We start from the raw sequence: 16,127 nt of genomic DNA, 5'->3' as shown, positions 1-16,127 counted from the left end.
TAATCCTTTGTTACTTTCCCCCTCAAATCCATGAAAAAGCACAATTGGCCCTGCTCGGATCATATACCCATCCCACTGGGAAGGTGAAGCCATGTGACTGACCACCAACCCACCTCTACCCCAAGATAGGGAGGAGTACTACCCCAAAGGGAAAAACTGAATTTAACTGCTAGAAAGAAGGAATGCTGGGCAGGCAGAAACAAAGTTATCTACTTAGTCAAAACAAACGTAGATTTAGAACACTGGTTTTATTGCTCACTAGCGTGTACAGACTTGGGCGCCACTGAATGCATTTGCTCATATACAAAGTGGGGATAGTACTTATAGTACTTACTTTGCAGAGTGGTTTGAGGATTAGAAGAGCCTAGTACCACGCCTGGTACCCAAGAGGTGCTCAATAAATGGTAACTTTCAAAAGCCAAATGCTAAAAATTTCCTACTATTAATTTCTGAGTCCCAACCCCCAAAGATCAAAGGCTAGGAAAAGGCATCTACAGCCATGATAAACCCAATATAAAACAAAGTATGTTACAAATAAGAATTTTAATTTAAGGGTAAGGTGTTTATAAGCTCCAGTAAGCCTCTAATGCTCCCCTTTAGACTCAGCTGTTTCCTTTGGTACTCTGTACACACAAGGCACAGAGCAGTTAGGGAGGCCAAGCCCAGCTGGTGTCACTCAGCAGAAGCAGTAAGGTAAGAAAAATGCCCTAGAGTCCTGGCTTCAGACTCTGCTCCAAGCACCCCTCTATGGCTCAAAGGTGACTCAGAGCTCAGGGTTGTTTTTTTCATAGCCTCATAACACATTTAAATGAATACCATCCAGTGCTGAACCTTCATACTCAATCGTGTGTTTTTGCCATCAACACATCCTGCCTCAGAAGTCTACAATCTGCTTTATACCAGGGAATATTTTCAAAGGTGTTTTAGCTGTCCTTGATTTGCTAGGTGCATGCTGGGTGGTAGGTGCCAAGAAGACAGAGATGATTGAGTTTAACTGAGGGGCAGACATGCAGCAAAGTGCTATAGGGACTGGGTGTGATGAGTCTATACAGGGATCCCTAGTCAGGGATCAAGAAAAGAATCACAAAGATATGAGCTGAATCTTGGGGGGTAAAGTTGAGAATGCACCAGAGACAAGGGGAGAGAGGCATTCTAGGCAACGGTACAAGCAAATGCAAAGAAACGGATATTAACAGCTGTATGAGATGCACTTTAGTGTTGCTGAAGTGGGTTAGGGTTGTAGGAAATGGGGCTAGGAAAGTGGTCAGGGGCCAGATCATGAAGGGACCATAGAAGCAGGGGTACAGCATGTTAGAAGGACAGATTACTCTGGAAGCTGATATACATGGTGGATTAAAGCAGTGGTTCTTAATGTTTCTTGAGTCATAGCCTTCTTTAAGAACCCGAAAAAAGCTACAGGCCCTTTCACTGGGAAAAGGTCCATACACTTAAACACGAAATGTTGCTTAAAATTTCCTGGTTAGGCGTAAGACAGGGGAGCAACTACAATAATTCAGGTGAGACATGAAGGGGCCTGAACTAAACCACAGCAGCTGGGACAAAAAAGGGACAGATGTGAGAAACAAAAAGCTGGTTGAGTATTATCAACAGATCTTGTCAGGAGTTGGGTTTCAAAAGTGAGGGAAAGGCATGAGTCTAGGATAACTCCCCGGTTGGTTTGTGATTTTGACCATTGAGTAGAAGGTAGTGTCGCTCACAGAGAGGGGGAGGCGTCAGAAGAGAGGATGTGTTCAGTCTGGGAAATGTCAAGTCAAAAGTGCCTTTAGAACATCCAAATAAAAAAGTTCAGCAGGAAGCTAAATATGCCCTTCCTTTTGATGATTCTTGTACTATTTCTCTTGCCCTGATATTCAACTACATATAGGCTCCTAAATCTCTGTGTGCAACATTTCTGAATTGAGAGAAGCATATCCCCCACTTGCAGAAAGGGATCCAGAAATGGGAGAAGAAATCAAACTTCACACACCCAAAATTATTTCACATTTTTTTTTACTAAAAGAATAGACTTTTATTAAGCACTGTAAGTTTCTTTCCATCAGCATTAACAGAACAACAGACCAATTTCCATCACAGAACAACTCCTGAGACATTTTCATTCCTTTCTGAAACACTTCCAGAAACTCCTGCAGTTTCCCCTAAGAAGCATCCATTCAAACTTACATTAATAAACTATGGAGTTTTGTGGTGAGGTGGGCCAAAAAGGCAGGGAATTTGGAATCTGGGAGTGGGAAAGAGAAATACATATTATCCATCCACTAAACACACTGTCAAGAGCACAGGAGAAGAGATATTAACACAGGAAAAAACAATGAAAGAATTTACTTTTGTCAATAACATCATTTATCAGGGAGCACTACAAATCATTGACTCCTTGCAGTTAAAGTTTCTTTAACCTAGTATGTTATTCTAAAAATAGAAGAGAATAGAATAAAAGAAAAGGAGGGGAAGTGTCTTCGGGGAAGTAACTAAAATGAAGTCATCAGATTTGGCCAGGGTTATGAGAGATTAATAAAATCTGAAATATTTAATTTGCTTCATTTACATGAAAATTCACTAGTCATTAGTTACTACCAACACGGACAAAAAGAGCATCTATGAAAGTACAAGGGCAATGTCAAAAGCTGAAATGGGCACCCTAGCACAGGGGGTATTTTATTTTGCTTTTAACTTGGAAAAGATGATTTTGTAAAAAAAAAAAAAAATGAAGTTATCTTCTTAGAACATCAAAACAACCTCTGACAATATTGAAGGTAATTAGTAGTAATAAGGGAATAAGTGCACTGAGCTCTACCTGCCCCAGCAGACTACTGCAATAAAGCCAAGGGAAAGAGAATGGAGGGTCAAATTAAAGATGCCAAAGTCACGAGAGGGAGAAAAATATAGAGTGACATACAATGGAACAGTGAAAACTTACCCCCTGCCCCAAAACCCCAAGCATATTTAGGAAATATGCATCAGGAAATGAACAAGTATAATGATTAAACCTTAGTAGAATTCTACTAGCTACTTTAAACTGTGGTCTACTTGTATTGTCATTTCAAAGGGGGGGGGTCTTAAGAGATTGAAAGGGTAGCACTGACATGCCCACACGAGCCTTCTAAGGTTCCAACGGACTGGATCACTATAACCGAACAGTTACTTCCACATTCTTCCTACCCTACGTAAGCATTCCTCCCCCCCACCCCCTCCCCCGCCTTAACCACCCTCCCTAATGCCTTGTCTGGCTGTTTTTCTCAGTGATCAAAAGAAGCTAATGTGACTTGGCCAATCAATAATGCCAGAAAATCAAGATGGAGACCAAAATCAAATGTCACTGGCCAAAGCAAGTGCCATTTCTTGGGCTTTAAAGTCTACCCAAAGTCCTCCTGGCTCAGAATGAAAATGATGCAAGTGAGCAAAAGTTTGTCGGGCCTGGTTCAGACCAGACTGGCCACTGAATAAGGGTGCGAGTTACAGGCTGACCCCAAGACATACCAGCAGAAATCAAGAAGAACTGCAAGTCTTTGGGAATCAGTGGCTATATACAACCAGGGTGCTTTTGCCTGTGGCCCTACAAGGTCAAAGGGTCATTTCTGGGGGTACCTATATGACTTTGTTCAAGAGAGGCCACACATATCATAGTAAGAAATGGAACCTCGAGTAAAGGATGACAGTCTCTTCAAGTGGTATTTGCAGCAAAGATCAGACCCACCTTCCCCAATTTGTCCTCAGATAAGAAAAAGTTCATCTTTCAGTAATGAACCTGAGCCTTTCTGGCTTCTAAACTGTATATTTTGGCAGATAAATTAAAATGCAGGAATGTGGCCCTTTATGGTTCTTTCTTAAAACCTTCCAAACCCAAAATGCTGAATCCAAATAAAAATCAAGGTTGGAAGTGAGCCACTTATTTCACCCTGGGCCAGGCTAGGAGAAAGCAGAGGTGTGTGGAAGGGAGAAAAGCAAGCCTTTCGGCAAACTGGAATCATCCCTGTCAAAGCAGCAATTTTACTTCTCACAGTGAATGCCTATAAAACAAATTTTCTTAAGGCTGTGAGAGTTAACAATACTGTCATTTGATTGTGTCAAATAGATTCAAGATGCACAGAAACAGTTAACTGAAGAAAATACCTTTCCATAGAAAATAGTGTCTACATACTTAATTTAACTCAGCTCAGTAATTGTGTGGTCATTTTTAGAGCTTCGAAGGATTCCTTCCTCTGTGGCTCCAGAAAGAATTTCCAAGCCACCTAAGTGCATTACCAAATCCCTCTCTTGCTGGACATAGAAATCCTAACCTTCAAGATTTTGGTGAAAGGCTGGGCAGGTCCACTAGAAGAGGGGGGACCAAATTAAGGGAGCAAATCCAAAGAGGAGGTCTCTGTACACTTTGTTCCTGGTTATATCTTGCTAGGTGTGCACTCTCGTCATCTTGCTTTGGTTTATGTAAGAAGTGTCTGGGCAGGGAGAGAGGCATTCTAGGGCTCCCTCCCCCTACAAGTTGTGGGTTCTTTTAAACTGGGCCAGACTAGGATTAAACAGTCTGAGACTGTTTCCAATCTCTCATGATGCACTCATTGTAAGTGGGCAGTGAGCAAACAGCCTTCTGGTTGTCTGGAAAAAAAATCACCAAGGACCTACTGTGGGTTAAGGTGCATGGGGTTTTTCAAAAAGAGAGAGAAACCCTGCTAGAAGTCTAGTCGGTTGAATTCCTGTAGAAATGGTACTTCTTGGGCAAGAATATCACAGAGCCCAAAAGGAGATGTGTAAGGCTAGAAGCCTCAGTTCCTGAATGAAGACACAATGCTAATCTGTTGTAAGCCATGTTCCCATCCCTCATACCGAAGCTGCTGAGGAGGGAAACTGGAAATGCAAGGTTGTCTCAAGAGTATCTCCGGCAAGGAAGAACAGCTTTTTTTGTCCTGGACAGATTCTGGCCTCCTCAGGGGCTGGGAGCCTTTCCAGAACGCCCCTAAAGGCCTGGGCCAGAGTCCTCTGAAGTCCTCCTTGCAAAGCAAATGAAAAGATCCAGTAGTCAAAATGTCAATGAACAAATAAAACAATCTAGGCATGTAAAATCAAATTGTTGATTTCCTCACACTTCCCTACCCCATCTTTCCAATGCTAGTCCTCTCTCCTTCAGGGATTCATGGCAATCAATTCTAGCCTGAGGCCAGTTTGACCCAGGAGTTCCAGATGAGATTTCCTCCAAATTGGCTGCAAGCCCTGGTAATCACCTCCCATCCCCTTTCTCTCTCTGAACGAGGCTGTTCCCCCCGAAGGAAATGCCCGAATTTTCCCCACGCCATTCCAACCTCCCTGTGTTCACTCTATGGGATGTGAGGGCTCTGTTCAAGATTAAACTTGTGACAACCCAACTGTTTGTTGTTCTGAACAGGCAATCTCTGGAAAGTACTTTTTGTCTGCTTTAGAGAAGCCCATCTTCACATAACTGATGGGCTGTGACTCAGTAAGGATTTTAAAGTGTGGTCTTTTGAAACCCACCACTCCATAGCAGTGGAAGCATTTCTGGGAAATTCAGTAAATCCTCTGGGACATCACCATGTATGTATGTATGTGTGCATGCATGCACACACGCACACACACATATATTTATATATATAAAATACGTATAGATAAATAGATCTGTCTCTTTATATAAAGGGTATGTGTATGCATATAGATACACACATTCATATATACATCCACCCACACACCCACACACCCATACACACACACACACACACACACGCACGCACGCACTGTCTTTTCAGTTCCCTTTCGAACTCAGTTTTAATACATCGATTCCCACCCTTTCAGGGTGTGGGCAGCAGGGAGTGGGTGAACTGCGCCACATCTTCTATTTTACAAACAATGCATTAGTTCAGAGGCAGGAAAAATCTGCCCAGTACTTTTCTGACTCACTAGAATCCCCCAGTACAAAGGCCATTGGTAGTTTTTGTTTTTTTTCTAAAGTGTATAAAATAAAATAAAAAATAAAAATAAAATAAAATAACCAATACTATTTCACTTCCCTGAAAACATTTACCTATCTGATTGTCAGGCCAGAGTTAGAGGCGGTGGTACAAAATCCTGGATGAGGTGAATGGGGAGAAAGAGTGAGAGGAAGGTACAGATTATATACCAAGGTCCCACTACTTCATAGAGGAAAAAGCAAGTTAGGAGGCCATAGATGGCAGTCCCTACCCCTACCATCCATGGGTTTTATAAATGAGTAACGTGATGAAGACTCAGAAAACCAAAGCTGGAACTTTTCTATAGGGCCTTACATGATGACACCAGATTTCTGACAGACACTGCCTTACTACGCTCCCAGGGGAGGCAAAGAGAATATTGGCACTTCATATTCAATTTGAGAATAGGAGCTAGTCCTGCTGCCATTCGTCTCTGCCAGAGCTTCCCCAGAAGCAGACCACTAAGTCTGGAGGTCCAGAGAAACACAGGGAACGGGAAAAGATGAATACAACAGGATATCCCAATAAAATGCTGGATAAATCTAGGGAAAGCATTTAGGTCCTCATCTAACTTGGGCCTACAATCAGAAAAGTATAGGTTTTCCTCTCTTCCTGATCTGCTGAAGCCATCTTCTGCTCGTTACCCCTCCTTCTGCTGTACCACAGTTCCTAGCTTTTGCTCTCGTAAGCGGCTCTTCTCCCCATTCTTCGCAGGGAAGTAGCGGTTACCATTATTACACATGTTGCTGTCTCTGGGTAAGGCACACTGGGATGGAGCTGGAAGATGATGATCACTCTTCTCTTCTTTGATCAATGTGCCATTGTTTCCATTTACCTGGGAGTGGGACCGACCCTGATGAGGCTCCAGGGATTTAGAAACTCCATCGGAAGTGCCCTGTCAAAGACGGAGAGAGTCAGTGGAAATGGTAATTACCCAAACATGTTCTTAAGCTAGCCTCCAGAAGCTGCTTCAGTTCTTCAAACACAGCAGAAAGCCCAAAGCTTGTTACCACCTAGTAGTACACTCTGATGACTGTCCTGAGAACTTAGGGTGACAACAGACGGATTTGACCAAAACTCAATGGCCATGACAACCACATAATAATGACATAGCTATCATTTATAAAGCTTTACAATGTATTTTTCTAATAGTAGTAGGAACCCTGAATGTAGACATGGTGCCCCATTTACAGATGTGGAAGCTGAGGCTCAGAAAGGTTAAAGTAACTCGCTCAAGGACACTCAGATAGAAAGTAGTGGGGTCAGGAATCCATGCCAGGTGGGTCAGCCTCTAAAGTCTATTCTCTTTAATCGCTGCACAATACTGTCCAATGCTGACAACTGGACATGTAAATGAAAGGAAAGGAAAATCAGAAGATCTCTATGCACTATTCCACAGAATCTTTCATAACTAAAAACAGTCACCTGTTTTTCTGTTAATTCCAGGGATGTGACTGCTACTGAAATGCTAATGACATGAACTGCATTACCTTGCAGTGCAGGGCTGTCTCTCCATGAATGTTATTAGGAAAATAGCAGCTTCCGATTGCTAAGTGGTTGGGTGTGCCAGGTACTCTGTTGTCTATTTTATGGATAAGACAAATGAGGCTCAGAAAAAAGTAAAATGATTTGCCCAAGGTCACTGGCATGCCTAGACTTACAACCAAGTCTATTTGACTCCAAAGACCTCATTCTTTCCACTAAGATACAATACATAATGGAAATCTTATTTATCTATTTATTTATTTATTTTAAATTCAATTCAGTGTAACAGAAATCTAATACCTGTTGAATCTGTGGTCAATTATAAATAATAACTTAATTTTTATTGAGTACTTCCCATGTTACAGCCTCTGTGATAAACACTTTATATCATTTAATACTCATAATAACTCTGTGAGGTAGATGCCAATTTCTCCATTTTACAGACAAGGATACTAGGACACAGGGAAGTTAAGTAACTTGTGTAAGGTCACAGAGCTAGTAAATGGCAGAGCCAGATTCAAAGCTAGATCATTTGGCTCCAAAACCTGTACTACTGTATAGTAGTACTATGGGCACTACTATAAAGTGTTGCTCAAGAACCTGGAAAAAAAGATGCAGCTAGTAAAAATCTGCACAATGGATGGAATTAGCTACCTGAGGGAGTCAACAAAGAAATCAAAACATTACCAATAAGTGACTTAAGAATCTGAAAATACACAAAAATCCAGTGGCCTAGGAATAATCTCAAGAGGACAGGACAATAGGGGCACCCGGCTGGCTCAGTCGGAAGAGCATGTAACTCCTGATTTCGGGGTTGTGAGTCTGAGCCCCATGCTGGGTGCAGAGATTACTAAAAAAAAAATAAACAGATTTTAGAAAAATAAAGAACGCAGGACTATAACGTAAGCAGATTTAATAAGCTGGAACAATGATCTCATACTCTGAAGAAAGGGTGACTAAACAGAAAAAGGAGAGTCATCAAGGCAATCAGCAGCAGCTCTGCCCAGAAACGATGCCTTAGTTAAAAACAAAGTCAACATGAGAATTTCCTTGGCCAGGCTACCTCTGGAGTAGATAACAGTATCCCCAGTAATCTTAGCAAAGAGAAACTTAAGATCATCTATCATCCCTTTTTTTCCCTTAGTTTCTTCATCTGTAAAATATAATAATACTATCTGTTTTTTAAATTCCTATAAGGATTCAATGAGATACTCCATGTAAAGCACTTAGAACACGTTGTGCCTGGCACACTGTAAGAACTCAATAAATGCTAGCTAATATTATTTTGATTCCAAGTCCCCAAGCAAACTTCCATTACCATGGTTTCCCTTGCAGCTTACACTTAAAGAAAGCAAGCTCTGGTAGAAATGGTTAAGAGTGTATGCACTAGGGTCAGCCAGACCTAAGTCTGAATCTTGTCTCTGCCAATTAGAGTTGTTATACTGCAGTGGAATCAGGACAGTACAGGGCTTTGGAATCAGCTCAGGACGGAATGGCAACACAGATATTGACTTGATGGATAATTTTGGGCAAGATGTTTCATCCCTCTGAGCCTCAGTTTCCTCCTGTTTAAAATGGAGAATAATAAGCACCTCACAAGTATTTATAAGAGTGACCAGAAAAGAGTAAGTGTACAATATATCACAATAATTACTGTGGAAAGTACTTGATTGAGATAAAGGACTGTGAATTCGTACCTTTCACTAAATCTTTCACAGATCTTTCAGTATCTTTCCCTCCCTCTCTTCTCCCCAAGGCCACTCTTTCGGCCATATCCACATAGCTATTTCTGTGATTTTAATGTGAGTCAACCCCTGAGAGATAGAGCTACTCTTATTGTACCAAAAAAAATCCGGTTTTTCAGACCATATACCTAATGATCAGACCCTGAATCATGGTGAGTTAATCAAGGCTGTGTTACCTTATGGGAGCCTATCTGAGCGACCAGTTTTCCTTCTAGGTATAATCCCTTGTATCTTACTGAACAGCTTCTGGAAAAAGTTGAGAAGCTTTGGAAAAATCCCAAAGTCCTTACTCTCCTTGCTCTCTGACTGGTGTGGAGGACTTACCATTCTAGTTCCATTTTTACCTCAAAATAACATTAAAGCAAATATGTATCTTTGAGAAAACATTAGACAATGGGGATTAACTGGATGCAACGAGGGCTGGCTGTATACAGGAGAGCTAATTTGGGACTGAGAACCTATGTCAAAGTTGCTTTGCAGTATGGTCTCATCAGTGACCCTTGGGAGGATTAGAAACTGCATGTAAAATGTCTAATAGAGGGCTTGGTAGAAAGGGGGCACTCAAGAAACAGCTGCTGGGGCACCTGGGTGGCTCCGTCAGTTAAGCGTCCACTCTTGATTTCAGCTCAGGTCATGATCTCAGGGTCGTGAGATCCAGCCCTGCGATGGGCTCTGTGCTGGGCATGGAGCCTGCTTAAGATTCTCTCTCTCCCCTCTGAAAAGCAAACTGAAGGTTCTAGAGGGGAGAGGGGTGGGAGGATGGGTTGGCCTGGTGGTGGGTATTGGAGAGGGAGTGTTCTGCATGGAGCACTGGGTGTTATGTGCAAACAATGAATCATGGAACACTACATCAAAAATTGATGATGTAATGTATGGTGATTAACATAACATAATAATAAAAAATCAAAGATTAAAAAAAAGATTCTCTCTCTCCCTCTCCTCTCCCTCGGCCCCTCCCCCACCCCTGCTCATGTGTACTCTCTAAATAAATAGGAAGGAAGGAAGGAAGGAAGGAAGGGAGAAAGAGAGGAAGAAAGAAAGAAAGAAAGAAATGGTAGCTGCTATACTATGAGGAGCCCAGCAGGCTGAGTCCATACAAGATTCTGATTCACTATAAGATTAGGTTCTTCATATCTGGGGAGAGGGGCATGTCTAATGAAGACCAGCAGAAACTGTATTATAATTCAAGGTATACATTAGAGGAAAGTTAAAGACCATTTTGAGCCATTAAGAATAAACAAAATGGCAACACTTCCTTCCCTCTCATATTCAGCAAAGGGCAAAGGCCAATTTTCTGAGCATCTCTGGTAGTCCCTCAGAAAGCCTGAGCAGCAGGCAATCCCACTGTTAACTTCACTCTGGCCCCTTTACGGCTGCACGTAGCACATACTATGCTAGGTATGGGTGTTCAGGACACAGTGCCTGGTTTCTATCCTGTGGTCTCACTCAGGGAAAAGGATGACACTCTGCAGCATTGTGGGGACATCCTGGGCAGGCTAACCCTCACTAGACAGCTAGAGAGCAAGAGAATGGAATCAAATGCTGGGAGAAGCTAGGAAAACAGTCTTCCATGCCTGATCTGATCTTTTGCAAGTTAGCTGAAAAGACAAGAGGTATCAAACAGAAGCCAGATGATCTCAAAACAGGGCTTACTTGTTTGTTTCCTTTTTTATGTCCTTTGGATCCTCTACCAGTCTGTTCTTTTCCATGCCTGTAGAAAGTGAGGGAAAAAGTGATCCTGAGGAACATATAGAGCCCACACCCACATTTTCACTTAGTTAACTACTCACCTCCTCTAGGAAGTTTGACCCCCTTAAGTTAGATGACCCTCTTAAGTTAGATGCCCCTCCTCTGTGTTACCATTGTAAACCTTTCTCTCTCTCATTTCTGTATAATACTAAATTGTTCTGTGTCCCATATCCTCCTCTAGGGCAAAAACTTTTTCATTGAGGCAGGGAATTGAGTGTATGTTTGCTGAACTAAACTGAAAACTGGCTTTAAAAATGGAAAGTTAGTTAATGCCTCTTACCTTAACAGAAGTATTCAATAGTTGGGCATTTTCCCAATGGCACCTTGACTGACATTAGCTCATACCAACCTACTGGAATACATACCCTTTTCCTGGCCCACCGACAGAAACAACTTGCATGCCAAAAGAGCCTCGGCCCCTGGAGGACCTGCTGCCAGCCCACTGGCCCACAACCATCCCGGCAATCTCCAGTTTTCCTCCTTGGGGCGGGATTGGATGGAGACCTGGAAAGACAGGAAGAAGGGCAGTGAATGCTAAGTGCAAGGTAGGAGAAGAGGTGGAAAAAAAGATCCTACAGCGCCCCCTACTCTGCTTATTTCCATTTCTCTATGATAAAGAGAAATAAAGACTTGGGGTGGGGGGTGCCTGGGTGGCTCAGTCCTTAAGCATCTGCCCTCAGCTCAGGTCATGATCCCAGGGTCCTGGGGTCATGATCTCAGGGTCCTCGGATCAAGCCCCGCATTGGGCTCCTGGCTCAGTGGGGAGCCTGCTTCTTCCTCTGCCTGCCACTCCCCCTGCTTGTGTTCCCTCTCACTGTCTCCTTCTCTGTCAAATAAATAAAATCTTAAAAAAACAAAAAACAAAAAACAAAACCTCTGCAGTGTCTGGGTGGCTCAGTCGTTAAGCGTCTGCCTTCGGCTCAGGTCATGATCCCAGCATCCTGGGATCGAGCCCCCAGTCGGGCTTCCTGCTCAGCAGGAAGCCTGCTTCTCCCTCTCCCACTCCCCCCGCTTGTGTTCTCTCTCTTGCTGTCTCTCTCTGTCAAATAAATAAATAAAATCTTAAAAAAACAACTCTGATAACAACAAAGGTTCATAGTGGAAGCATATTTAGGGACGGGGGTCGAAGATCTGTAGCACATCCACTTTGGCAAGCTGGGTGTGGACGACTCATTTTTCAGCTACAGAGCCTGGCACATAGTAGGCATTCAATATCTGCTGAAAGAATGAATGTCCTAAAATCTAGTTATTAGAAAATTATATGCCAAAACCACTTTTATTTTCCTTTCTTTTTTCTTTTTATTAAAGTTTAGTTGGCACACAATGTTACATTAGTTTCAGGTGTACAACATAGGGATTCAAGAATTGCGGAGTTACACTCTGCTCACAAGCGCAGCTACCATCTGTCAGCATGAAGCGCTATTACACAATTCACTGACCAGATTCCCTATGCTGTACCTTTCATCCCTGTGACTTACCCATTCCATAAGCAGAAGCCTGTACCTCCCACTCCCCTGCACCCATTTTGCCCAGCCCCCCACCTCCCTCCCCTGTGGCAACCATCAGTTTGTTCTCTATTTATGGGTCTGATTCTGCTTTCTGTTTGTTTATTCATTTGGGCCAAAACCACTTATCTTTTTTTTTCTTTATTTTTTATTATGTTATATTAGTCACCATAGAGTACATCATTAGTTTTTGATGTAGTGTTCCATGATGCATTGTTACCACTTTTCTTTTCAAGTGTTTATTTAAATTCTGGTTACTTGGGGCGCCTAGGTGGCTCAGTCGTTAAGTGTCTGCCTTCGGCTCAGGTCATGATCCCAGGGTCCTGGGATCGAGCCCCACATCGGGCTCCCTGCTCGGCGGAAAGCCTGCTTCTCCCTCTCCCACTCCCCCTGCTTGTGTTCCCTCTCTCGCTGTGTCTCTCTGTCAAATGAATAAATAAAATCTTTAAAAATAAATAAATAAATAAATAAATAAATTCTGGTTACTTAATATAAACTGGGCCCAAACCACTTTTGATTCAAATACGTACCACTACACAATGGAGGCTCAGCCAAACTACCAAACTAAATGGAAAATGATGAAACTAAACTGAAAGTAATTTATAATTAATAAGCAAGAACAGCAACAGTTGAAAACCAGAACCAATTTAAGACAAGATAGCATATCTCCTTAAAACAGGAAATTCCAACTGCGTATATATGTATGAGCTCACCAGCACAGCAGAGCTTTGTAATCTGGCACAAAGGGAAGCCTTCATAGAATACAGAGTTCAGGTAAACCTTTAATTTTAGTTTATGGGAAAAAAAACGAATGTTAATAACCCTTTGCTCACTAAGCAGGTCGCCAGTAAAGAGCCCTTCAATCATAGGACAGTGGGAGTCTAAGGAACCAGGGTACTAGAGCTAGTCCTAAGAAGGCTAGAAAGACTTGCATTTGGGGATCTTACTGTGGCCTTTCAGGAGGCAAGAGGTTCCTCATGAACCACCAGTAACTGGAGACCAGGCATCACTGGGAGCTAGGACAATGGCAAGGACCTCCTGAGAACTTAGCCTTAATTAAGGCTGTCTTCTGAGACACAATAAAATCAACATCCAAAGAATGAGAGCAAGGATCTCTAAAGTCAGCTTCAAGGAATGGAATGAATGAATGGCTGGCTCCCTGGTTTATAAGGCTTGATCATTACCTGACTGAACAGAGCAGATATTCACACTGCTCATCTAAGGAGAGCCTTGATCCTAAATTTAAGACAAACTTCAACTTCCAGCTTTATTTTTTTAAAATGATGAGCAATAGACAACAAACAGGAGCGCCTGGGTGGCTCAGTCGTTAAGCGTCTGCCTTCACCTCAGGTCATGATCCCAGGGTCCTGGGATTGAGCCCCGCATCAGGCTCTCTGCTTGGCGGGAAGCCTGCTTCTCCCTCTCCCACTCCCCCTGCTTGTGTTCCCTCTCTCACTGTCTCTCTGTCAAATAAATAAATAAAATCTTAAAAAAAAAATAGACAACAAACATCTTCAACCATAGCAACGACACTCCCACCTGATCACAGAACCTTGTTTTCATGTCAAAATGTCCCTATTAAAATATCCTGTTTTGCCAGGGTTGTTTGAATTATTAGGATCAGTATCTGAGCTACCTAAGCATGACTGTCTATTCGTCATTAAGCCACAGCTCAGGTGTCACCATGATTTATACTTATATATGTCTGTGTGTATGTGTGTGTATTTGTTTTCCCCACTAAACTGCAATCCCCTCGTGGGCACAGACTGTGACTTATTTCTCTCCATGCTTCTGGAAATGTGTCAGGCCTACCCCCAGAGCAAAAATGGGTACATCAGGTATGGTTGTCTGTGGACACTGGTCATTTGCTCTTACCTCCCATTTGGTCTTTCTGGAAGCTCCTATGTACATCTGCCTATGGGGAATGAGTGAGCTAACCGGCAACTATGATGATCCAGTTCACTTGAGATATAGTTCTCAAAAGTAATAAAGTAGCTCCAGGTTTCTACATCAATTACTTTGTGAGTTTGGTTGGTGAGAGTCAAATCCTCAGGGACCAACCACCTCTATGGAGCATGGTCTGGGAAGTCAGTGGACTTTCTTTCCTAGGCTACAACCCCTTCCTGTCAATAAACTTCTCTTCAAGTAAATTAGATAATATATATATGAAACTGCTGATTCTGTATCTGGCAATAATTACTGGATGGGTTATTGCAAAACAGACTGAGGATGACAAATACCTCATTCTTAGGTACTGACCGGCAAATCCCCGGCTCCGTCCTTGAGGGGGAGGTGGCACTGAGCCCATGGCTCGGGAATAAAGTGAAACAGGGTAGAGAGAGGGCACCATGGGAGGCACAAAAGTAGGTGATGGAAGTAGAGCCGAAGGTGGTGGATGGTTCATGTTGACTCCTTCAAGGATACTCTGTCTCATCTTTTCCACTTTGGTTGCCAGGTCAGCCTTCAAAGGAAGAACAGAATTAATAATAGCAACTGCCATTTTTTAAAAAGATTTATTTATTTATTTTAGAGAGAGATGGGGAGAGGGGCAGAGGGAGATGGAGAGAGAAACCCAAGCCGATTCCACACTGAGTGCGGAGCCCGGCGTGGGGCTCGATGTCACGATCCTGAACCAAAACGAAGAGTTGGACGCTTAACCGACTACATCATCCAGGTGCCCCAACAGCTGCCATTTTTTAACTTCTATGTTTCAGGCACAGTATTGGGCACTCTAGGTACAGTTTCACAGATCTATTGCCATTAAGAGAACTGAGGTCTGGAGTTAAATGGCGCAAGGAGCCATACCCAGGAAAACCTGCCTGGCACTGTTTGCATGACACCAAACTATCATATTAGCTCTGACAGAGGGCTTGTGAGGCACACTGACTAGGTCCAGGAAGACAAATATAACTATAAGTATTTACTGATGGTCTATCACATGACCAGAAAGAAAAAGGCTAGGTTATTTTTTAAGGGGGAAATAAGAGAATTAGATGAAAGAATAAAACCTGACATACGCCAACCTTTTTAACCTTTTCTTCCATACCCAGGATCAGAGACCATGACCTCTGTCCAGGATAAGTCCAGGCCTCTAGGCCAGAGGTCAACAAACCAGTTCTGAAAAGGGTCATATTGTCTCTGTCACAACTATACAACTCTGCTGTTGCGGGGGGAAAGCAGTTATAGACAATATATAAATGAATGAATGTGGCTGTGTTCCAATAAAACCTTACTGGAATAAAAATTCTAAGTTTTGAATTTTGAGGTAGTTTGCCAATCCCTGTTCTAGTCCCTCAGCACATTCCCCCCGAATGGATAAAGGAGTAAGTAAGGGTGCCTTTCCTCATCTTTCCTAAGGCTTCATTGTAAAAAATCCCCTGCTTCTACTCTGTCATCTACTTTACCACCCTCTTCTAGTTCCAAACATAGTTCCTTTACGAAAGATATCATCACTTGCAAAAGTAACTTGCAGGGCGCCTGGGTGGCTCAGTTGGTTGGGCGACTGCCTTTGGCTCAGGTCATGATCCTGGAGTCCTGGGATCGAGTCCCACATCGGGCCCCCTGCTCGGCGGGGGGTCTGCTTCTCCCTCTGACCCTCTTCCCTCTCTTGCTATCTGTCTCTCATTCTCTCTCTCTCAAATAAATAAATAAAATCTTTAAAAAAAAAAAAA

The 16,127-nt window shown here is 42.7% G+C and overlaps 1 protein-coding gene across 2 annotated transcripts in view; it reads right to left on the bottom strand.

Annotated features, from left to right (window-relative positions):
- Nucleotides 1-5,730: 5,730 nt before the first annotated feature.
- Nucleotides 5,731-16,127, bottom strand: part of FAM120C (family with sequence similarity 120C) — a 104,636-nt gene continuing 94,239 nt past the window's right edge. Inside the window, exons 13-16 of one of the 2 annotated variants that reach the window (XM_021703945.2) lie at nt 14,716-14,917; nt 11,317-11,455; nt 10,856-10,913; nt 5,731-6,867 (exon numbers count right to left, since the gene is read on the bottom strand). In XM_021703945.2, the coding sequence (XP_021559620.1) occupies nt 6,613-6,867; nt 10,856-10,913; nt 11,317-11,455; nt 14,716-14,917 (654 nt within the window). In that variant the 3' untranslated portion in view covers nt 5,731-6,612. The remainder of the gene's footprint in view (nt 6,868-10,855; nt 10,914-11,316; nt 11,456-14,715; nt 14,918-16,127) is intronic. The other variant, XM_021704023.2, reaches the window with a different exon arrangement.

The sequence above is a fragment of the Neomonachus schauinslandi genome, chromosome X (assembly GCF_002201575.2).
Source record: "Neomonachus schauinslandi chromosome X, ASM220157v2, whole genome shotgun sequence".
NCBI classification, from domain to species: domain Eukaryota; kingdom Metazoa; phylum Chordata; class Mammalia; order Carnivora; family Phocidae; genus Neomonachus; species Neomonachus schauinslandi.
The sequence above is the reverse complement of the archived record's forward strand: the minus strand, read 5'-3'. Positions and strand labels throughout refer to the sequence as shown.